This window comes from Phytophthora infestans, genomic scaffold (assembly GCF_000142945.1).
Source record: "Phytophthora infestans T30-4 supercont1.131 genomic scaffold, whole genome shotgun sequence".
NCBI classification, from domain to species: Eukaryota; Oomycota; class Peronosporomycetes; order Peronosporales; family Peronosporaceae; genus Phytophthora; species Phytophthora infestans.
In genome coordinates this window covers 71,365-95,614 of record NW_003303628.1, presented here as the reverse complement: position 1 = coordinate 95,614, position 24,250 = coordinate 71,365, and the positions used below count along the sequence as shown (strand labels likewise).

Below are 24,250 nucleotides of genomic sequence, written 5' to 3'. Positions count from 1 at the left end.
GTTGAATCTTGGCTGTCCATTGGTAAAAAAGGCTCTATTATTTAAGTATATGATTGGTTGATATTTGAAACAACATTTGCATTGCTAAAAGACAAAAAGTAACAAGATGCCTCGGGACGACGACTTCTACGTTCGCTACTAGTGCGTTACAGCGGCCTGCTAAGAGACGGCTTAAGAGGAAACTAAACTAGGTATCTGTTGCTTGATATGGGCGTGTGCTGTTGCAGCGTCGGGCACCGCGGCAAGTTTGGTCATGAGTTCATGGAGTTCGAGTTTCGTGCCGACGGGAAACTTCGCTACGCCAACAACTCCAACTACAAGAAGGACTCTATGATTCGAAAAGAAGGTAAGCGCTAATAATTCACTGCATCAGTAGTCTTACAGCGAAGCTTCGCATACTCACACGACTGAGCTAACATGTTCGTTGTGGTGGCTGCGCTCCCCGATGTAGTGACGGTGTCCAAGTCGGTGATTGAGGAGGTGAAGCGGATCATTAGCGATAGTGAAATCACAAAGTACGTCGCTCTGCGTCCTTATGTATGCTGCGATGGTGCTAAGACTGCTGACGGGCGAATGTGCTGCTTTACCTTGACAGAGAAGACGACAAGGAGTGGCCCGAGCCCGACCGCGTTGGACGGCAAGAACTAGAAGTAGTACTGGGCAACGACCACATTTCCTTTACGGTGCGTTGCATGTATTATGGCTTTTGCTGTGCTAGTTTGCTTACGAAGCGGCTGGCATATCTGCAGTGCGCGAAGATCGGCTCGTTGCTGGACGTGCAGGACAGCAAGGACCCGGAAGGTCTGCGCGTGCTTTACTACTTGGTGCAGGACCTCAAATGTCTGGTGTTCTCATTGATCACACTGCACTTCAAGGTGCGTGCGTTCTTATCTTCCGCGGTTATAGCCTTATGACTCGCAGCTGTTTCCTCACGTCGCTGTTGCTATTTGTCCAGATCAAGCCCATTCCGTAGGACGACGAAGAGTTGATCAAGCCAGCGGATGCAAGCAGTCGATAGCCAACTCGATGCTAATAGGAAACGCTCACACACAACACGAATGTTACATTTTTGTGTGTTTCCTTCCCTGTTTATCCTGCATTTGTGGCGCTTGGTTTAGAATAATTATTAACGAAGTATGTTTACTGCTCCTTGACGATGCAATACAGCAGTAACGTTAGTATTTATTTTTACTATCCATGATCCAAATCCCGTCATATCGGATGTGTATTGACTTTCGGAGGGGGATTTTTTTCTCCCATCTCAGCCGGCTGGGGATCCATACAAAAACGCTGTGAGTACCGCGTGTGTGCCGTGCGAGAAAAAGAAGCAGAACCAAAGCGAAAAGGAAGGAAGAAGGAAGCGTTCAGCGTCTCTTAGTTCACCATTGAGCTACGCTACAGGTCGCCGTTGCAAAATACAGTATCGGATCGACCATCTACGCGTCGAGAAGCAGCTACAACCGAGCAGAAGCGAGAATTCAGCGAGCAGACGCAGAAAGAGAAGAAAGCTTTGATTGAGGAGAACAGAACAAGATGTCACAAGGAAAAACGTGCCATTTTAAGCTAGTGCTGCTAGGCGATACGGCCGTGGGCAAGTCTTGTCTGGTCGTGCGGTTCGTACGCGACGAGTTCTTCGAGTTCCAGGAGCCGACGATCGGAGGTACGACGCCCAACGTGGGCTTATTAGCAGTCGAAAACGTGATCTATACGCTCCCATCGGCTGATGGATTGAGTACATTTTTTAATCATGTGGTTCTCTTTATGCATTCGTCTATGATTTCTAGCTGCTTTCCTTACACAGACAGTCGGACTCGAGGACGGATTGACGGTCAAGTTTGAGATTTGGGATACCGCAGGACAAGGCAAGTATTTACCCTGGTGAGCTGGCAAGTCGGCGGAACAAGTGTACTAATGTGTGACTACCATTCTTCGATGTAGAGCGTTACCGCAGCTTAGCACCGATGTATTACCGTGGTGCTGCCGCTGCTATCGTCGTGTACGACGTGACCAACAAGGTGCCCACCTGTTAATCGAGAGGCAACCTGTCGTAGGATCATACTTACAATTATGTATGCCCGTATTTTAATGTTTAGGACTCGTTTACTGGTGCCAAGTCGTGGGTCAAGGAGTTGCAGCGTCGCGGTGACCCCAACGTGGTCATCGCTCTTGCAGGTAACAAAGCTGATCTTGAGGCACGTCGCAAAGTTGAGTTCGAGGAGGCCCACCAGTACGCAGAAGATAATGATATCCTACACATGGAGACATCGGCAAAGACTGCCGTGAACGTGAAGGATTTGTTCGTCGCCATTGCGAAGAGGCTGCCTAAGAACCCGCCGCAGCCCGAGCGTGAGGCGTTCCCGATCACCCCGCCCCAAGCGTCTAAATCCAAGAGCGGATGCTGCTAGAGCCCTCACAGCTTCTTACTGACTATTGCGTCCTGCAACTTCAAGGTCAGTGCGATCTCCATTCGTCGTGGCACGATCGGAGCTCCCTCATTCCGAACGAAGATGGACAGGTGGATGGAGGAGGGAGATGCAGAGGGAGAGAGCAACCGGCAGAGAAAGAAGCAACAGGAAGAAAAAAAAAAGAAATTTTTTTGCTGCGCAGCGGAGGAGCAGCGGTAGATGTTATGTGAGCTGTGTGGTTTTGGATAAGTACAGCCATTTTTTTCATCAACTACTACTGTTTTTTTTAGTAGATGATTTTTGGGTTCGTCTACACTCATGTAAAAAAATACTTTTTTAATCCTAGAATACCGCAAGTTACCGGCAACAACAGAGATTTTGTGAAGGTGTATGTACAGTAGATCGACAAGCTTTTGTATTTTGTCGGTCGCATTGCAAGGGGATACATGTGTCTTTGAAGTACGTGGCAAAAGAAGATTTAAGAAGACAACAAGGGCCACTCTTATCCTGTCTTCTCCAGCTGAATTGTTCACTGTTCATCGGTTTTACTCACAAATGATGAAGCCATTACTGATGCCTCTGGTAGTTTGCGCTACCCTCCTCGCTTGTCGTCTGGTCGTGTGCTGGGTTAGTTCTTCTTGTGATCGTCAATACCGACCGTGGAGTTGATACCAAAGATTCTCACGCGGTCGAGTTCGGGCAGCTTGGCCAGGATGAGCGTGGCCCAGATGGGGAAGTTGATGAGCAGGTGGAGCGTATCATAATCCGTGGCGACCGAAGCAGCCAAGAACAGGAAAGTAGGGATCATCATGAGGAACTTCTTCGTGTTGGTCCACGGGTGGCCCTGGTCGATCTGCTCGTAGAATGTGAGCTCACGGTAGTCGCCCATCGAGTTGTCGTCGGGCGAGCCCTTGATCCAGTGCATGATACCAAACGAGACCTGCAGCAATCATTTCAGTACAAAGATACTCGATATCACTGCCCAGCTAAATCTAATAGCTAGCAGGCTACATACCACGCCGTGGATGACATTCACTGCAGTGAGGGCATCGCCGTGGGTAGGGAAGGCGATGGGCATTGCCATGTACAACGAGGCCAATAGCATGATGTAAAATGTCCAGAAGCCACGTGAGTCCATCCAATTGACGTTCTTGTTCGTGTCCACGTGGGCCGTCATGGTGCTTGGAATCGACAGGGACTGTGTGGGGCTCTCGGGTGCGTTGGGGATACTCCGATCGGAAGCGTACTGCTCGTGGCTCGCTGCTTCTTCGCTCTTCTGTTTCGTTTCTTTTATTGAGTTGTCACCCGAGCACGCTTATTATTGGCTGAGAAAGAAGGAGTGAAGGTTCAAACCTATCATATAGCATAAACAGATACATTCCGGGTTTTCTTCCTAATCAGACCGCTCAAATTGATCTTGATCAGACTCTGATTTCAGAGATCTTCGATTCGAGTACTAATTCAATGATACATCGTGCAAGTACATGTATTAATAGTAGACGATTCGTTTACAATCATGTCTTCGTTGACATATTAGCTTGGACACTTTGAGCACACACACACACACGCACGAACACTTCTAAGCTGACGGAGCTCTTTAAATTGAATAAGTTTCAGTTTTGCGGCATTCAAATTGGTTAGTTGCTGTGATTGGATTCCAATAGTTGCTGTGATTGGAATCCAATCACAGAAACTTGCTGACGCGAAAAAGTGTCCCAGCGAGCTCTTTGAGTTGGCGTGTACCGGTAGTGGTGGCACAATCACTGGGGCTGTCGCGCCATCAGTAATGGCGGGCCGCCATTGGCGGCACCGCTTGTCACTCGGTTTTGGCAGTAAAATCAGTTGAAGAGCACCACTGTGTAGCAGAAACAACTGGCGCTGACAGGACGTACTTACAGGTAATTTTAATCTTTTATGACCGCTTTCAGGTTAGCTTCGTCATTTACATTCACGGCATCAGACGCTGTAGCGTTGGTAGCTGTTATGTAGTCGGATCGACCCGTTGAACGAGCGGAAACGTGCCATTGATTTTTGTTCGTTGATCCTCGATCCAGAATGCCATCTCTTCGTTTTTAAGAAGGATAACGTAGCGAGACGTCGGGGCCGGAGGTGACCCCTTTGCTTGTGGTAGCCCCATCACCCGGATAGCCTAGGTTGTTAAAAGGACCTGGCTAACCCCTTAACAACACGGGAAGTCCTGGCTCATATTCTGACCTTGCCTACGCCCGAGGATTCGTGTGCCGCGCACAATGGTCTGCCGAATCGGCACCTTGCCATCGGCATTGCCGATGGCAAGGTTCCGGCAGCCCCGGATGTTGCATTCCTTAATGCGGTCGTAATTATTGGACCACCCTTTGCAAGTGGATTGGCAATCACGGCCGAGGACGGCCGAGAAGCGGAGTTCGTGCGCACCAAACAGCAATTGCAGAACTGCTCAGCTTTCTTCTGTTGCTCCCAAGCTGTTGTCTGTATCGTAGATCTTAAACTTCGCGAGATAATGCGTCGAAGGCCAGATACTTCAAACCCGCCGAGAATGGCGAACAACTCGGCAGATTGAGCCGACAACGCAGTGTCGCACTATTGTTGCGCCTGCCTTTCTTGCTGCCAAGCAGATGAATCCACTCGTGCATTGCGCACGATCACTGCAAAATCTGTAAATACAGCGCCACTGTTGTTTTGTCCAATTGTGCGGTCGATGAGCAGGTTGTTGTGAGATTTATCGGCCATATCCCGCGAGGTGCTTTTGGCAAAACTCAGTGTGCGATAGCCAAAAAATGATTTGTTCGCACTTCAAAACGAAGTTTTTAACTCTGTTTGTTTGGTAGCCAAATATCATATGACTTTTTTTGATAGTTATAGTTCTATTCGTCAAGATCAAATATCAATAGTAGCTCAGTTTTCTTAAGCACTGAGTGAGATCGCACCTAAAAGGACTTTTGCGGTACCCAATCGGTAAATTACCTTGATATATTACCAGATATTTTAAAATTTCGAAAATCTGAAATCAGACACCCCCCCTTTAGGTCCCTCCGCAAAACGTACAGAGCCGCTCATTTGGAGCCGCTCATTTGGATTTTCGCGCGTCTAGGCCTCAAGTCGACCTTGGGTCGCTATTTGTGTACGTTAAGTTATTGCGCTTGTGTGCTAAGAGATATTGTAACCGCACAGGAGACGGTCTATGAGTGAAAGCGAGCCAGAGGCGCACGTGCCATCCGCCAGCGTGTGGGAGGCCTCACCAATCGACCAGGAATGGCATGAAAACTGGGACGCATTCAACAGCTACATGGGCGAGTATCAGGAGAGGACACACCAGCTCTTTCGACTCCGTAGTTCGACGTCGGTGGCCCGTCGTAACACGGAGATCAGAGCTATTGCTGACAACACATCAGGAGAGACGTCCGATTCACCGCCCTCGCTTATCCCAGATGAATTCAAAACCTATTGAATGAAACTTATCTGCACGCACGGATGGCGTCAAAAAAGTCGCAGTACTGGTCAACGAAAGAGCTACTTCGGCAAATCGACTGAGTGCAAGCCAGATATCAAGGCTGCTGTGACGTGGAACAGAGATAAGCAGAAATTCATGGTGCGCGTTACTGGCTACAGCATCAGCCATAATCATCGCGTCGACCGAGCTGTGTACGAAACTATTCGTCGGTGCGGCGGGTCGAGGATCCAAGGATCCAATGCTACTTGCGTTCGTGGACGTGTTGCAAGCGTCGGGCTCGAAACCCAAGCGGATCATGCAGCTTCCGCGCGAGAAGACGGGTACGTATACATGACTTTCGTCTTGCTTTAGCTTCTATTTCTGATGAATCCGTTTATAGGTCAGAACGTGACGCTCCGTGACGTCCACAACATGGTTGCCAGAATGAGAGAGAAGCGGCGCGGTTCCAGAACCGTAGAGCAGCGACTTGAATCTCTAATGCGGGAATTTTGTGGACGGCGGGGTAACCGAGCTTCTGTGTTTGTTGATGACGAATCTTTGGCGCAGACAATCACGCTGCAGACGCGCCAGATGCGTCGCTGGTTCAAGGCTTTTCCGGAGGTGCTGTTGATCGACGAGACGCACAACACGAACGACTCGAGGTACAAGCTATTCTCGTTCATGATACATGATGTGTACGGCCATGTAAGTCTACGTGTCTAGAGGCACCTGTTGGTGACTATAGACACGTAATGCAAGAGTTACCCTCAGATGTACCTGTAGGTACCGAACGGTACTAATGTTACCGTTTGCGTGCCTAGGGTCAGTATGTGCAGCACAGCGTAATGGAAAATGAGAGTGCGGAGTGTCTTACCGATGCGATCGAATCTTTCACGTTTTCAAATCCGTCGTGGGAGGAGATTCGTGTCATCGTGATCGACAAAGATATGGGTGAGCTGAGCCTTTTGGATGCGCACTTTTCAAACGTTAAAGTGATTCTCTGTCACTTCCATCTCAAGAAATACATCCGGTCGGCGATGTCAAAGAGTGAGTACGGAGGGCCAAGCAGCTTCGACATGGATCAAGTAGAAGACGCAGTGGATATGATGAGAACAGCAACCACAAGTGAAGATTACACAAGGTATCTCAAGTACCTGTATTTCCTCTTGGATAACGTTCAGTTACGCTCTACGGACGCGATCCCAGACCCAACGCACCCGTTTCTCCGTTATTTTATGAAGAATTGGGACCAACAGAAGGAGCGTTGGGCTCTCTACGCCCGTTCAGACGTACCGCATCTTGGAAACCACACAAATAACCGGTAAGAATTTATGGAGTTAAGGCTTCTGCATTTAATTTGACGCTAACGTTTGTGTGTTATGCGATAGCTTGGAGGCATCGTGGGGGCATCTTAAGGAAATCCTGAAACCTGAGATGCCTCTTGACGAATGTGTGGATACACTGATATTTCTGCAGGCAGTTGCAGAGATGGAATACAGTAAAAATATGACAGCGGTGGTTTACATGCGATATCAGGGCGCGGATAAAGAGCTGGAGCGACTTTCACAGGAGGTGAGCCCACACGCCTACCGTCAGATTGAGCAACAGTACTGGATTGCAAAGGACCGAGCTACCCACTACGAGGTCACCGAAGTGACGCCCAACATGTTCACCGTATCGTGCGGCAGCGACAATAACGCCTATCATGTCGATACGTCGGTAAGTTTTATAGTTGATGCTAGCAATATTTATCTTAATTATTGACTAATTGTCTTTGTATTGGTACGAATGATAGGTATACCGCTGCTCTTGCGTTTTCATGCGTACCACGCTTCTTCCTTGTCGTCACGTCATGTACTGGAGACTGAGCAATGGTAAGAATGTAATTCCGATTCGGCACATTGCCCAGCGATGGAGATTGTCGTGTAAGCTGAATCAACCTACTGAAGAGGAAGACGCCCCCCAAGATCAGATCGCACGCAAGTCCTTCCAAATCCGTGAGTCGATGATGGTGTCAAGAAAACACAAGGTTCTCAATGGCACCACCAAGTTCAGTACGGCTTGTCGACGCGGTACTCAGATCGCTGACATTATGAGCCGTAATGGTACAGCAGTCTTCAATGAGATGCTGGCAGCGTTGGAAGAGTTTGAGGAGATCATCAAGGACGTAGTTGCACCGTTCGTGGGTCGTGAAGGTCAATGGATTGACCCACTTTCTCAGTTATCGATTTCTACGTACGACCTACCTTCTGCTGTCGATGCAAGCGGCACCGCAACATCCGATCAAGAATTGGATCCTGTTTCCCCCAAAATTCTCGAACAAAGTCCTGAATGTGACTATTCTGATGACGTGCCGCAAACAGACCCACACCTGTGCGACGCTATGGATACTGAGACTACAACTACAGATGCTGTGCCAGGGAGTATTAATACCGTGACGTCAAATATAACTGGGGTGGATACAAGTACCACAGGAACACCTCCAGTGGCTTCAGGTACCAGCGGAGTGGCTGCAGGTACCACAGGAGAAGCTGCAGTGGCTACAGGTACTGATGGAGTGCCTACAGGCTCTCAGAAGGGTTCATCTGTACCTACGGTGACTGAGGATACCAATCGCGCAAAGGATGTAGAAACGGCGCCAACATGCATCCTGTCGAAGCGACAACCCACAAGCTCGGCTAGCGAGAACTCTGACACATCTACACCGGCGACATTCAAGATCAGTAAAAGTGCGAAGAGCCGTGGGCGCCCTAAAGTGCGAAAACAGCAGAAAGTGTCCGGGAAGAAGGAGCGCATGACTCGTGGAAAGGAAAAGGCGACAAAATTAGTTCAAGGAACATTGGTGCCTGTGCCGAGCCTAAATAATCTCGTCAAACTTCTGGATAGGGACTACAGCTACATTGATATCAAGTCGTCGACGCAGTCGCTCTCGGAACGATCGGTCCCACAATCTAAGAAGGCTATTGCTGGAATTTTCACATCCGAGGAGAGCGAAAAGGACATTCGCTACAATTTCCCGCAGTGGTTTGTGACGAAAGCACAGAGTGCTATTCAGCAGTTTCGGAAAGCCGTACCTGTGGTCTGTGGCGAAGATGGCGTAGGAGTACGAGTACCTCGCTTTGGTATCTATCAACTAAGGAATATCAACGCGATGGATCGCTGGCACCGTGCCTTGAAGTGCATTACGGACGTGGAAGATACTGTGTTTGGGCTGTCAATACCAGCAACAAACGGTTGCATTGCCAGATGAACTTTTGGACGGCGTGAGTGATGACATCGGTATGCGTGAGCAGAAAATCAAGACATTATTATTGCGCGGAGGACCGCGTACACCGTTTGGTTCTCTATCGTCACTCTCGCTACTCACGTTACGTGGAAATAAATGGTTAGATGATGCATGCATGGCTCAAGGGCTGGTACTACTTCAAAAGGAAAACACCAAAGTGGGAATTATCGATCCGATATTTCATCGGTTTCACGACCGAGAAGATAAACTACGCGTTATACGCAGTGGTACTCCTTTTGATTCCGCCAATCAGCTGGTATTGATGGGGTTACACGTGGATAACAATCACTGGCGTGGGATTGTGTTTGACTTTCGCCCTGAAACCAGACCAGTCACGATATTCGACTCATTGCAAGCTACGAAGACCAATTATTACGGCATGTGCGATGATTTACTAAAGGATCTATTCGGAGAAATGCGTGCCAGCATGAAGCTCAAGAAGGAAACCAAGCCACGCCAGCCAGATAGAGCCAATTGCGGCGTCATGGTACTCCTCTTCTTTGAGTGCTACATTCGTGGTATTTCTATGCCCAACAAGCCAGGCCCCGCAATGTTGCGCTTTATGCGGCTGCGCTATCTACTGAAGTGTATACCGTAGCGCTCTTGCAGATGATATCACTATGTTTACCTTTCAGTACAAAACACAATTCGTTGATATCTCACGTGTCCAGTATCATTTACAGGAATAAACTGGTAAGACGAGTTAATGACAGCTCATCAGGGTAGCCGTTTGCTCTTTGAGATAAGTAGGAGCACTGTAACTCATCGGTGGCATTTCTTCAAATTGGAAACTCCATAGTACAAGTGACGCTCGAAGCTCTTATACAAGCGGCCTAAAATCTCCCTCATAGGCGCCCCGTAAAATGGTTTGGAAGCCAATGTCCAAAAAATCACTAAGTTATCTGTACATTCGATCAACATTCACAATGTGTTTTATAAACTGTGCAACCTTCGCGTAACACCTTGTATTTCAATCCACCACCACCACTCATCGCAATCTCTAAATTTGAGGAAATTTTTGAGATGTATTCTTTTATATTACCCCCCTTTTCTTAAATCGGTACCTCTTGCACCAAATAAAGTGCCTTGAGGCACGCAGGTGCCTATGGTGCCGCTCAGCGGGTAACACGACGCCCCGATTATGTACACTCCATTCAGTGCCTGCAACAACGGTCTTTTTTATATTAGCTCAGATATTTAGAAAATATTAGATACAAGAAAAAAAATATAAGATACTAGAGATTTGAAAAATATTAGATACTAGATGATATTTTTTTTATTATTCCCTCTTAAGTACGTTTATTACCACCCTTACTTCAGCTACTGTCTACGGTAATTAGTCTGACCGAGACTATTTTGTGTGTACGGTTTCTCAGGTCATACACATTAAATAGTCTGACACAGACTATTTAAGTGCTAAGACTATTTATGAATTTCGACCGGTCACAAAAAATACACAAAACGTGAGACTCGAACCGTCAAACCTCAGCGTGGAGGGTCGTCGCTCAGACGACTGCTCCAACTAAGACTAAGTTTTCGTTCTTTCCAATGTTTTATCTATGTTATTAAATGACCACCTTGCTGTATTTCTACGCGTTTTCCGTGTCAACAGGCTCGCCTTCAAAATGGGCCTCGTGCTTCTTGATGATGTCTTGGAGATGCGGGTAAGGCTGAGAAACCGACCACGCTCCGTCGATGACGAGGGACAGACCCCTACAACCGAAGCGGAGGTAACATCAGACACCTGTTGCTATAGCTTCTAATGATTCTGGGTTGTATATGTACTTGCACTTGGTCGGCACTTCGAGAACCACAAACATCAAAACCAATTGTTGTGAGAAAAAAAGTAATGGGTGACTCGAACCCAGCCGTACTGAGTACCAACTAGCCGAGCGCCGCCGCTACGCGGCGGTAATTTAGGTTTTACTTTAGATTTTTGCCTTCTCGCCTTCGCTTCGGCGGGATAATTAGTCCAAATCCTCTGAGTCCCCCATGTGCCTAAATCGACTTCTTAAATTTCATAAATCTGCGTTTCATTTGCTACAAATGCCATGTTCCCAGTTAGCCGTGTATATATTTCTACCGGTACAAAAGACTGAGACCCTAGCATCATACTTACCATGCTCATAAACGATTACGCTAGTGATCTTGACAAAGTCTCTTTATTGTTGTTGGCGATCACTGTACCTTAATCTTCCACCTGCGCTTCAGTCTAAAAACGCTAAATAATATAATAATATTTTTAGTTTAGCGTCGTGCTCGATTTCACGGGCCGTTTCTGAAACCTAGATTGCAACAATGCAAAGAATATCTGTCCAGCTTGCATCAAATACCCGCTTGTACTGCCTGGTTAAGCTTGTAATAAACTGACTATTAACTCCTTTGCATACCAAACTCGCTCCTTTGAAAGAAAATTAAAAGTGTTACAGTTTGAATATTTAATAAAAATAATCAAGCTGTAGCATTTTCTTATGCATTGAAGTGTGTTCATTTTGTGCTGATTCAGAATTAGTCATTAGACACTCCAATCTGTGCCTGTTATGGTTATAGCCTTTGGATATAACGATGCGTCGCACGACGCCTTGCTGCTGTTGTTGTTGACGGCAGTATTTTTATTTGATACTTAAACGATGATTCCAGGATAGTTAAACGTAGATTAGGCTCTAAATTGATTAACGTTTCTTTACGGGCCTACTTATAATAACCATAATTTACATCTCTCATGTTGTGTTGTTATCTTACCGCTGCATGTAAAACCTTATTCTACGCCCTTGTCGGCAACGCGTCTGCCTATTAAGAAGTATCAGAATTTTGTTGTCTAAGAAAACGCTTAGGAAACAATACAGTAGTAATTGTCATCAGCAAATATAACTTCTTTTTGCTCACACGTCAATCTAAAACTGTCTATCTTTGTGGATCAAGTGACAGCGCTTAAAAGCACAGCTTTGTTCTTACGGTCAGTCCACACGACCGGCTACTGCTGTACATGTAACATGTACGATTTAGCAATACCAGAAACCCACTCAGATAGCTAATTAATATTTTTACAATAAAAATGAAATTATCAATTTTTTCAGTGTAACTCGCTGAGTACAGAGTATTTAGTATACTTAAACCATGTCCTCGGAAACACGCATGCTTACGTGTACGCTAAGCACCCTGCCCTCCGTTTAGTACTCAAATATCAATGCAGTATTAAAAAGTAGATAATATTAAAACGATGCCGCCTTCGGATAATGTATTTGCCTTGCGCAAATCCCCATATGTAAACTGGGAAACACATGCATTTATTGATGTCAACTACACAATCTAGTTTTAATCAATTAAAGCCACCTTCGCTGCGCTCGGCAGCCAGTAGAAATATTGAAATTATCTTATCCAATGATTTGTCCGGAAAAGCGTGACAGGCACGACAATTTAGTGTGACGGACAGACAGGTTGCTGCAATAGATGTTTAAGACTAGCGCTCTGGGCGCCCGCTCCGCGGACGCTAGGGCATGGTTGGTTGGTGTAGTGTGGGCTGTCCGCCTCCGCTGCGCTGCGGCGGATGAAAGAACATTCTGAAATCAAAGCTAAATGTAATATATGTATTACGTGCCCTACCAAGTCCGCGTCCTAAAGATCTCCCTGTACACAATATTGTTGGTGTGTACGTTCCCGTCCTCATCGATGGCCTCTGGATCGACAGCAATCTTGATCGCCTTCCTCGAAGTCACTCTCGACAACGCCACATAAAGCTGCCCATGTGCGAAGACCGGTGATTCCAAGTATATACCCACGTGGTGGATCGATTGTCCTTGGGCCTTGTTGATAGTCATGGCGAACGCTGGAACCACGGGGAACTGCTTACGCTTGAGTTTGAACGGGAACTCCTTGTCATCGTCCTCAATATAAAAGACGATCCGAGGAATGAACACCTTCTTACCCTTGAACGGCCCGGACATAATGCTGGCCTCGATGCTTCTCTCGCGCAGTGACACAACCCGAAGCCGCGTTCCATTGCAAAGTCCTGCGTCGCTATTCAGGTTTCTAATCATGATGATAGGTGTTCCAACCTTCAGAACAATCCTGTGCGGAGGGATACCGGAGAAGTTAAGAGAGTTTAAGAACTCCTGCTCAAACATATTTGCATCCGCGACCCCTTCGAGGCTGTCCACCGAGAGGTACTCCTTCGTTTCACCCGACAGCCGTTCAGCAACCATGTCGTTGATACGCCGAACACTTGCATTTGTGGGGGCTAGTATGGCTCGCTCAACGAAGTATTCATCGGATAAATTCTCCGTATCAACGCCCGGGTACACCGCATCTATAAGTGCGTTGACGTTGCGGCCTCGTCGGGCTTCTTCAACTTCGTCCAAGTCTCGCTCGTGTTCCTCGTCCGCCGGAGGTAGTAGCCTGAAACTTGGGGGAGGCTCCATATCCGCGTCTTCTTCGTCAGAGGTCATTTGTTGTACCCGTCGTTCTGGAATGATACACATGTCGCGTGGAAGGCAAATGTCGCCATCACCGATCTCATGGTTGACTGGGTAACGGCCTTCTCCAATTTAGAGTAAAAATTCAGAGAATTCCGCTAGCTCAGCCGCACTGGCCGCGTCTGGGGCGGTGCGGACACGCATGTTCTCGGTCAGCCGCACTTGACGCAATTGCTTCCATAGCGGGGAAGACTTAAAACAAGCTTGAATCGTCTCCGCACGCGTAGCATCCTTCAGTACAGGTAGAATCTGGCGGTGATCACCGCTGAACACCATTACCTTTCCGCCGAATGGCTCCAGATCGTTCTTCATAATATCTCGAAGCGACCTGTCAACAGCCTCAAAGCAAGCTCGGTTCATCATCGGCGCTTCGTCCCAAATGATCAAACTCGCGCTACGAATCAATTCGGCTTTTTGGCTCTGCCATGGAAGGCTGCACGTCGACGTCTCTGTTAGTTTGAGGAGAAATCGGAACGTTGAATGCGCGGTATGACCTCCAGTTAACAAAGTGGCTGCAATCCCACTCGATGCAACCGTGATGGCAACCTTACGTTGCATCCGAACGTGAGCGAGTATTTGCTCGAGTAGGAGCGACTTTCCTGTTCCGCTCGGACCATCCAAAAAGAAAAGCTTCTCTCCTCCAACCGGTCTGCTCACAGCAGCAATAACTTGGTCAAAAATATCCCTCTGGTTGCTGTTCAAGTGGTCTACCAGCTCCGCAACATGCTCCAGTTCGTTTTGGGGGTATGCATCAATCTCTTGCTGGACAACATCAACAGACGCTGTATCCGGGTCGTCCACTTGAGCAGATACATCGTCGTAATAGGCTAGCAGAGGAAGGCCGTACATGTCGAGGGACTTTTGGTTCGAAACCAAGAAATCAGCTAAATTCTTCAACGCCTTGTACTCCGCCATTCGAAGACGCACCTGCTCTTCTCGTACATTATGCAGGTCTGCGTCTCTTACCTCAATGCTTCGTGCATAATCCTCTGACATAAATTTCTTGAACCTGTCCCAGAGATCTTTGGCATTACCAGGCATGGAGTAAACCAAAACGATGCCGAAGAGTTGGCGTAGCTGGTACGGCATCTTGACCTCGGCGGCTTCGCGTAAGCAATGTATCCACTCGTCGTCATTTTCCAAATACCCAAGCGCCAAAGCGGCTTGCTGATATGTAGGATGTTCCGTACCATCAACCGTTCGAAGATCCACAAAGGACTTAGGCGAGCGTCGGTTACACAGAAGAAGTCGCAAGTAGAAGCGTTCCGGGTCCTGCGGAGATACGTGTACCAAGCGTCCCAGAGAAGCAACGTACTTCTTGTACGGTTCCCACGTCTTGTGTTTCGTCCACCTGTATTTCCGTGGTACATCCTTGTACAGTAGATTGGCCGTAGCTTCTGGGTTACGTGCGCACAGCTTGAAAAACTCCGTCAGCATTGATCTGTCCCCGCGGTTAATCAAGTTGTGAAGCTGGGGGGTCGTCGCTTGGTCGCGATAAGCAACCATGCTCATTCTTTCCAAATGGATAGGTAGCGTCACGACAGAATGTGTTGATCCTTGTGTTGGATGCATGAATAGCCGCATGCAAGCTTCTACCGGAGAAATGTACCTCCCGAGGAGATACTGAAGAATTTCGTTCGCCCGATTTGCTTCGCCTTCAATCGTGATTGTCGTCATGTCCGAGCCCTTGTAGACGTACTTGTAGATGTACTTGATGGCCTTATTCGTGGCACAAACTTCGACGTTGGTGTGGCAGTTGTATTTCTGCGACAGGAACGGATTGTAGGGGACCACCCATTGATTGATGGTCGCGTTGTCCCATACTTTCCCCTTATGGCACAAAATTCCATCCGGACGGCGACCACGCTTGTACGTGGGGTATTTGTCGGCGGTCATCACCGTTTCGTCCGCGAGCGCCTTTGGAAACTTCTTGGAGCAACTTCCGTTCTTCATGCACGGGCAGTTCGGGTTCTGTTGACCACAGGGTCCATGCAGCATATTGGAAATCACCGTATCGTACAGCTCGGGGTATTTCACTTTATCCGGGAGCTCAGCGAACACCAGCTTATCGACGTCTTCCTTGGTAGTGGGCTTGTCCTCCGGACGCAGGATAAGCAGTATGTGGGCGTGGGGAGGACCACGCTTCTGATATTTCACTACATGGACTCGAGCGGCTTGAATCCCCAGTACACCCTCATCGAGATCCTTGTTAAGAGCTTTTAATTTCTCCATGAACACGCGAGCCACGATGTCCGGTCGGTCGGATGCTCTCTCTCCACGACGTAAGTTTTCCTTGATCTCAGGCCAGTTCGGCTTGCATGTCATCGTAATGAACAGGTTCGGGGCTCCTGTTTCACGGACGATAGCCATGGCATCCAAGAAGCGTTGGTACATGTAGCGGGGTCCACCTGTAAACTTCGGAGGTATGATGATCTTGCGTCCAACCTCACCCGCGTCTGGCCTCGCTGACTCCTGCTCCGTATTATTGCCACGGCGAGTCCTACGTATGACCGCCTCGTCGTCAGCTGCCATTCTGTGGATTTCAACAGACTCGCCACGCAACGCGTCCGTGAGTCCCTGGAGGGTTTCCAATTGATACTGGAGCTGATTCTTCTTGATGAAGCGCAGGCGTTCTTGTTCGCATTTGGCCCATTGGTCAACGCAGTATTGCTGCGTCAGTCGCCCACCGCGCAGGATAAGAGAATTACTAACCGTCCGGTCGTAAAGCAGATACGCCTCATATTCCCGAACGGACATGGTTAAGGGGTCACCGTGGCGATCGACGGGATTACCAACGTACGGGATATCGTAAGTCCAGCCATTCTCCCCGTACGGAAAGAGTAGAGGATACTGCAGCGGGTCATAGGAAATGCTCGTCTCAAAGATGCGCTTGAAACCTCCTCGTGTCGTGTGTAGAATTATATCCCGATGCTCAGCCGCGTTTGTGTCGATCACAACAGCTGCCACCTCTGATGCAGTTGGGGTGTTATGCGTACCCGGGTTCGCATTCCGTGTGACGTGCAGACGCAGCTTAAGGTGATCCCCCTCCGGAAGAAAATTACTCAAAGCTAACGACGGGTCATGGTCATCAACGTCTTCCCCAGCCGCTCGACGTCGTTCGTGCTCCCTGATGGCTGCTGCATACGCCTCCCAACCTCGATCTATCAAAAATCTACGCGCGTTGATAAATTCTTGTGTGTACGGGTTGTGCGCCACCATCATCTGGTCAATCATTTCCATAACGGCGCGATCGAGGCCTTGGGTCATGTTCATACGGCTTCTCACACGGGCATCCATGTCTGGATCGTTAAAGTAAACTTGGGCATACATGGAGCGGCCGAATGTTGGAGGTAGTAACGATCCCATACGGTGGCACACTGACCCTTGTACACGGAAGTTGTAGACACCATTCCGTGTCACGCTTTCGTCGACGTTGAGAGGCCCGAGACGCGAAGCTCCCATGGACGTAAATGCGAATACGTTGTTGTAGGCTCGGATTGACCGCATGAAGGTCGGGTTTTCGAAAAGTGATAGTAGAGCATCAGGTGCTGTTCGCGAAGATGGAACGAACACCAGCCCGTTACGACAGCAGCATCCGTCTGTCTCTTTGGGAAACTTCCAAGCGTTACAGTAGTGGCAAACACGCTCGTTCTCCCGGTTGTCGTCCATGTAACGCGTAAAGTAGTGACGACCCCCGGAAACTGTGGAAGGGTCAAAACTTTCGTGGTGGGCGAGGCCCTTCTTATACTGCCGAGACCGCCGGCGGAACCGGTCCTGCTCCTTTTGCTGATCCCTTTGTTCATCCGTCATGGCTTCCCTTCGTGCTATAAGCGCGGTAGCTTCTCGGGCGCGCTGTGCTTGCCGCTGCTCATCGGACATGCCTCTTCTGCGATCTCTATGCGCTGCTGTATCTCGCTCGCGCTCTGTTTGTTGCTGCTCCTCAGACATGGCTTCTCTGTGCTCTCTCCGCGATGCTGTATTTTCATCGCGCTCAGTTTGACGCTGTTGATCGGACATGGCATTTCGGCGATATCGGTGCGCTTCTGCATTTTGTTCGCGCTCAATTTGGCGCTGCTCATTCGACATGCCTTCCCTGCAAACTTCGTGTTCCATTGTATGGCGAATCCTTGCATTTGGACTGTCTTCCTCTGTCCTGGTGGATCCGAGGTTGTCTTGTGCGTCTCGATCATATGCATGATGAGCTAAGAAGTTTCAGGCTCCAGTCGACCCCGTCGTACCCTCGTTTGTTCGGCATCTCGTCCGCGATCTCAAATAACTCGGGAGTCGGATCTGTTAGCTCTACGAATTCGCTTCCTCTCCGCATCTTTTACTCGTGCTTGTTGTTTTTGTGAGCTCGTCATGGTAGCTCGCCTAATCCGGGCTCTTTCTGCACCGCGTGCACGTGTAGCTGCTGCGGTATCTTCGGTCGCAGGTCCTGACATTCCAATCTCAAATCCGTGGGTGTCGTATTGGGCTTCGCGACGCGTCTCCTCCTCGAATCGTCGTTGATGCTCGCCAAGATCATCTTCCTCTGTCTTCTCCTCACGCTCTACAGCTGGACTGGATACTCTTATCAGTCCTGATTCAGATGCGGCGTGAGCTTCAGCCAAGTCGAGCTGCTCCAACTCTTGGATTGCCTTGCGATAGCGTGCCTCTGCTTTACGAAGCCTCTGTTTACGGAGCTGCCTATCTTTCCTCGGTTTTAGTTGCGTGGGCGAAGCATTCTCCTGCCGTGCTCGTTGTACGCGCTCATCTAATTCCTCGCGGGTAATTTTAATAATTAGACACAGTTAGCCGAGTTAATTCTGCGCCAAAGCCCGGTACACAGTAGTTGGGGAACCTTTTTCTTTTCCTCGGGGCTCTTGCCATGTCCTTCTTTATTGAAAGCGTCTGTCGCCTGATTTAAATGGAAAATAATTACATGGGCGGTTAGACTCGAAAGTCTAAGTGCACTGGGACATATTCTACGGCTATTTTATAATATAAGCACCAGAACATGGACACGGTAGCTTAAGCAACGTGGTATTCGAATAGAACCCCGAACTTTCCTTTCCAGTATTAATCCAGAAGCCCTCTGTGAATACAGCACACCACTGTCATTTTCATCCCGGCTCCTCGAGTTACAAACAACTTAGGGGTATCGTCACTCCAAGCGGCTTGTTGGTCCAGTCAGCTTTTGCTTAGGCCCTTCCCTTGGCCGACGTGTTCCAGCCCTCAGCTCACGTTCCGCGGGTACGAATTACCTTGCACCGCTGTGGACCAAGCAGCTGTACATGGTAATTCAGACGCCGCATCGCGCTGTTGCCTCTTGGGTACGTCAAAGCTGCCGCCTCATCCTGCTGAGTGGTTGCCCAGGTCTGTTCGATACCGTCCAGCCCTTCAGGTCATGTCAGTAGTATGCACAGGGTGTCCGAGGACGACCCAGCCCCCCACAGGGCTCACACAGTTCCGAAAACGCTCTGAAACTGTCTATTATGACGCTATGCTTTCTAAGTGTACAGGCGCGGGGCTCACTCATGCTCTTAAAGTGTTTTTTTGTCTTGATCGCTTGTTCTTGAGCTGTACTTGCACCTGGTCTTGGGCTCCTTGCTCTTGTGAGACCGACTGCTGCATTCCTTTCCGTCCCGCCAGAAGTGCTCTCGCAAAGTGTGTTTTGATGTGGGAGCTCACACTTTAAGAGCACCTCTGTATTGCGGGACTGTAACGACTCTTCCGCATGTGGCTGCAACTTCGGTTTGGCCAATTGGCAGCACGCGCCACTCGCTTTTGAAGCGTGGACACTCGCGGTGGGTCTAGGACCCCTAGGCGCGTGCATGGTGGTAGACGCTTCCAGTCACACCCACCTTAACCTGATTGCTATCGCTACCAACTTCCATACCACTTTGGAGTCTCGGGGCAAGCCTCAGACTGTATCCTGAGAGGTCTCTCTTGAATATATAGTTGGGCAAGGAGCCCCACGCCCGTACATACATGCATATACATCTAAAACTGCGCTACTGCTATTATACAGCCAGCGCGCCTTGTCCTCTCCGCGCCGTCGCTCAAAAATCTAATTTTGTGTTTTGAATGGAAAGTGAGTCGAAAAATATTGCCCAATCAAGGCGCGAGTTAATTGCGTCACGCATTTGGATATATTTGTAATTTTGGCATAGTTAGGTCGAGTCAGAAAGGTAGGCGCGGTCGGTAGGATGGGAGGAAACTGTATTAGACAGGCCAAGTGTAGCCATGCGAAAAGGCAGGAAAATACAGCAAGAAAGGAACCGGACGGACTTATTGACAGACGGACGGACAGGTTACAAGGTTAGGGAGAGGGAAACTAGCGCTCTGGGCGTCCGCTCCGCGGACGCTAGGGCATGGTTGGTTGGTGTAGAGAGGGCCGACTACCTCCGCTGCGCTGCGGTGCGCTTAGAATTTCTACTCAAAGCGAAGCAACATATAGTACATGTATACTGTGATCTACGTATATTACTGTACGTTCCAAAACAACACCGCACACAGTATCCTTAGTGCTCACATGTTATGGTAGACACGACCAGGGTTTAACGTGATCTGCAAGAAGAGCACCATCTTATCCGGAAAGATTCTGTCTATAATCTCATTTGAGCGCATTGCTCCCAAAATGACACGAATCGGAGGCGCGCGTGGCTGCAAAGCTAATATATGCTGTTCAGAAGACGGGTCAGTATCAATGATGCTTCGAAATTGGCATACATCGGTGAGGAATCCCAGGTTACCTGGAGTAAATATCCTACTCAAACATCTTACCATCTGCACGCAGGCAGTCGACACCGTATCTTTGATTGCGACGGTCTATTAGAGCACGGTTTGGTCGGCTCCTCGCGTGAGGTATCTTTTTTTAGGTAGTATTTGCCGATGGTCGCCACAAACACCAATATTATGCCTTGAAATTGTTCCGCTGAACTCTTTATGATATTACTGAAGGGCAATCCACTATCTTCCGCATACATTGATCTTACGTGCATAGCTGACGTTCTTACTGGCTTATTTCCGTAGCTACTGACTGACAGAGTGGCGTAGATCCTTTCCGAGTGGCATTTACTGGTTCCGATATGTATGCCGAACATAGGAAGCCAGATGACTGTAGGATGACTATCTGATCGTATACATCTTAGACTTGAATCGAATAGTAGCTCATGTACATTAAATGAAGTACTTTCGCTGCCTACTTATCAACTCGGCGTGCTTTTTTATGTGTCCGGTCCTTATCCCGCAAGGTGTATATACCACGTGCTCGTGATAGCCAGAACATATGCATAGGGCCACTGTCGCTTTCTCGGTGCATTTGCGTCGTCGTGCTGGCTTACGGTGCTTACGCTTCTGATGTGTCAGTCTATATGACCAAGCAGGTCACTAACTGGACACAGGCCATACTGCAGCGATACAGGTATGCTGAACGCGCGTCTGCTAGCAGTAGCCAACGCGATATATACGCGCGAGGTGGGTACACCTTATAGTCATCCGCGACTCAACCGAGCTCTCATCTCGGCCATTATGAACAGGACACTAAAATACAATATTGCGTTCAGACACATCGACTTGCCACGTTCATCTGTACGGTCTGCACTGTTACGCACTGGTAGTATCTATGCCAACAGCAGCTTATTCGTCGCACGTAGTTCCCACTCAATACTGTAGCTTAAATTTGTGAGCGCCAATTAGTGAAATATACGCTATAAGAGCTGATGGTACAGATAGCATGGTTTAGCGTGTGCCCATGTGAGCGAGTGTACGTGCCATCTACGGTGACGCGTATGCGGATAGGAACCACCAATTTGCAGCGGTGCACAGTTGATTCCATATCTAATTATTTTTTGAAGCGCGCTACGCTCTGCAGGTGCGTCAACACCATAGTCAGCTTACCGTATGTGCGGCCCAACCCCGCATTGTCAGTCAGTATACAAAACTATACGGGATAAGGAGCTATAAGAATGTATATCCAAATCACCTGCTCTTCTGCTGCTTCTTTTGCTCGATGTACTTGACGTTTCGGGCGGTCAGCATGCGATGGCGGCTGCGCCTCTTTTTCTTCTTGGGGTACCAGTCAGGACCCATCGCTTTCTTGACGTTTGCCAGGCTTTCCTGGCGGCGCACTTTGGTCGAATCAGGTGGTGGGAGCTTTTCCTCCCAGAACTCAACCGCCTTTGGGCCGTTCTCGCAGGCAATACAGCGCCGCACGATATTCTGCCCGCTGATTGTACGGATCGTACGGAGCACATAACCGTACTGCAGCTTCCCGCAGCAGACACAGCGCACCCAGGAATCCGTCGTAGACCGCTGCGGGCTCAGCAGAAGCGGGTCAATCTTCGCCTCGCATTGCTTGCACACAGGGCCCACCATTTTGCAAACTGTGAGTAAGTTAGCAAAACTTATTGTTTTAACCAATTACTTGCGTCCAAACATTAGCCAATAGCACGGTACTGGAAGACTGGTATTTATCATTAGGCAAGATATTAAAATGTTTTAAAATAGTTTTATTTGGCTTTGTTATAATATATTATTATCAGATTTCCAAACAAAAACATACTTTACATGCAATATAAATTGACTAAAACAACTATCTATCGTGCGCGCATGCATTCGTCGGGTGGGGTGCACGGGAGCAGATAGTGAAATGCCCGTGCAGCCGCGCACCTTCATTGCACGGTGGCAGTGGTGAGTGCCAGGTGAAGTAAAGAAGATATATATTCGCAAAGTCCCTACAAAAAGCGCTGGTCGTGAAGCCTACTTTAGTATTAAAAAATACTATCGTCTCTACTTTAGAAAGTCTGTGGAAAATAGCATCGCCGAGCTCTTACAATTGCGGCTTGTGAAGCTTATATTAGTAATATTAATACTATTAATATCGTCTTTATTTTGAAAAGTGTGTGGAAAATAACATCCCTGAGCTCTTACAAAATACTGGTCTGTGAAGTGTACATTAATAGTAATAAATATCTCAATTGAGAGCTCTTAGAAAATAAAGTGGTTACTGTGCCCGATTTCAGTACATACGACAGGTTTTGCGCAATAATCAAGTATCTGCGCAGCTCGCCTGGCTGTTTGCAACCAATCGATGCGTTTCGTGCTCGGCAGAAATGTTTACCACGTCCAATCGCGAGGGCGATAGACGGTCTGATCGTGCGACAGATCCAGTCAGTGTCGCAGGTCGGTCGGTATTGCCCAATCAAGGCGCGAGTTAATTGCGTCACGCATTTGGATATATATTTGTAATTTTGGCATAGTTAGGTCGAGTCAGAAAGGTAGGCGCGGTCGGTAGGATGGATGGAAACTGTATTAGACAGGCCAAGTGTAGCCATGCGAAAAGGCAGGAAAATACAGCAAGAAAGGAACCGGACGGACTTATTGACAGACGGACGGACGGACGGACGGACAGGCTGCAAGGTTAGAAGCGGGGAGACTAGCGGTCTGGGCGTCCGCTCCGCGGACGCTAGGGCATGGTTGGTTGGTGTAGAGAGGGCCGACCACCTCCGCTGCGCTGCGGTGGGCTTAGAATTTCTACTCAAAGCGAAGCAACATATAGTACATGTATACTGTGATCTACGTATATTACTGTACGTTCCAAAACAACACCGCACACAGTATCCTTAGTGCTCACATGTTATGGTAGACACGACCAGGGTTTAACGTGATCTGCAAGAAGAGCACCATCTTACCCGGGAAGTTTTTGTCTATAATCTCGTTTGAGCGCATTGCTCCCAAAATGACACGAATCGGAGGCGCGCGTGGCTGCAAAGCTAATATATGCTGCTCAGAAGACGGGTCAGTATCGATGATGCTTCGAAATTGGCATACATCGGTGAGTAATCCCAGGTTACCTGGAGTAAATATCCTACTCAAACATCTTACCTTCTGCACGCAGGCAGTCGACACCGTATCTTTGATTGCGACGGTCTATTAGAGCACGGTTTGGTCGGCTCCTCGCGTGAGGTATCTTTTTTTAGGTAGTATTTGCCGATGGTCGCCACAAACACCAATATTATGCCTTGAAATTGTTCCGCTGAACTCTTTATGATATTACTGAAGGGCAATCCACTATCTTCCGCATACATTGATCTTACGTGCATAGCTGACGTTCTTACTGGCTTATTTCCGTAGCTACTGACTGACAGAGTGGCGTAGATCCTTTCCGAGTGGCATTTACTGGTTCCGATATGTATGCCGAACATAGGAAGCCAGATGACTGTAGGATGATTATCTGATCGTATACATCTTAGACTTGAATCGAATAGTAGCTCATGTACATTAAATGAAGTACTTTCGCTGCCTACTTATCAACTCGGCGTGCTTTTTTATGTGTCCGGTCCTTATCCCGCAAGGTGTATATACCACGTGCTCGTGATAGCCAGAACATATGCATAGGGCCACTGTCGCTTTCTCGGTGCATTTGCGTCGTCGTGCTGGCTTACGGTGCTTACGCTTCTGATGTGTCAGTCTATATGACCAAGCAGGTCACTAACTGGACACAGGCCATACTGCAGCGATACAGGTATGCTGAACGCGCGTCTGCTAGCAGTAGCCAACGCGATATATACGCGCGAGGTGGGTACACCTTATAGTCATCCGCGACTCAACCGAGCTCTCATCTCGGCCATTATGAACAGGACACTAAAATACAATATTGCGTTCAGACACATCGACT

The 24,250-nt window shown here is 48.3% G+C and overlaps 3 protein-coding genes across 3 annotated transcripts; 2 read left to right on the top strand and 1 right to left on the bottom strand.

Annotated features, from left to right (window-relative positions):
* Positions 1-106: 106 nt before the first annotated feature.
* Positions 107-1,018, top strand: PITG_20194 (protein mago nashi; the record flags this gene model as incomplete). Its single annotated transcript, XM_002895784.1, has 6 exons — positions 107-141; positions 228-346; positions 452-515; positions 596-683; positions 750-875; positions 974-1,018. 6 exons carry the CDS (start codon positions 107-109, stop codon positions 1,016-1,018), a joined length of 477 nt encoding a protein of 158 aa, XP_002895830.1.
* A 515-nt stretch (positions 1,019-1,533) lies between these two features.
* On the top strand, positions 1,534-2,405 carry PITG_20193 (Rab5 family GTPase, putative; the record flags this gene model as incomplete). Its single annotated transcript, XM_002895783.1, has 4 exons — positions 1,534-1,660; positions 1,785-1,866; positions 1,952-2,015; positions 2,094-2,405. The coding sequence occupies 4 exons, from the start codon at positions 1,534-1,536 to the stop codon at positions 2,403-2,405; spliced, it is 585 nt and encodes a 194-aa protein (XP_002895829.1).
* Positions 2,406-2,908: 503 nt separating this feature from the next.
* Positions 2,909-3,691, bottom strand: PITG_20192 (ORM1-like protein; the record flags this gene model as incomplete). The annotated part of the gene is made up of 2 exons (XM_002895782.1): positions 2,909-3,345; positions 3,421-3,691. 2 exons carry the CDS (start codon positions 3,580-3,582, stop codon positions 3,034-3,036), a joined length of 474 nt encoding a protein of 157 aa, XP_002895828.1.
* Positions 3,692-24,250: the final 20,559 nt, after the last annotated feature.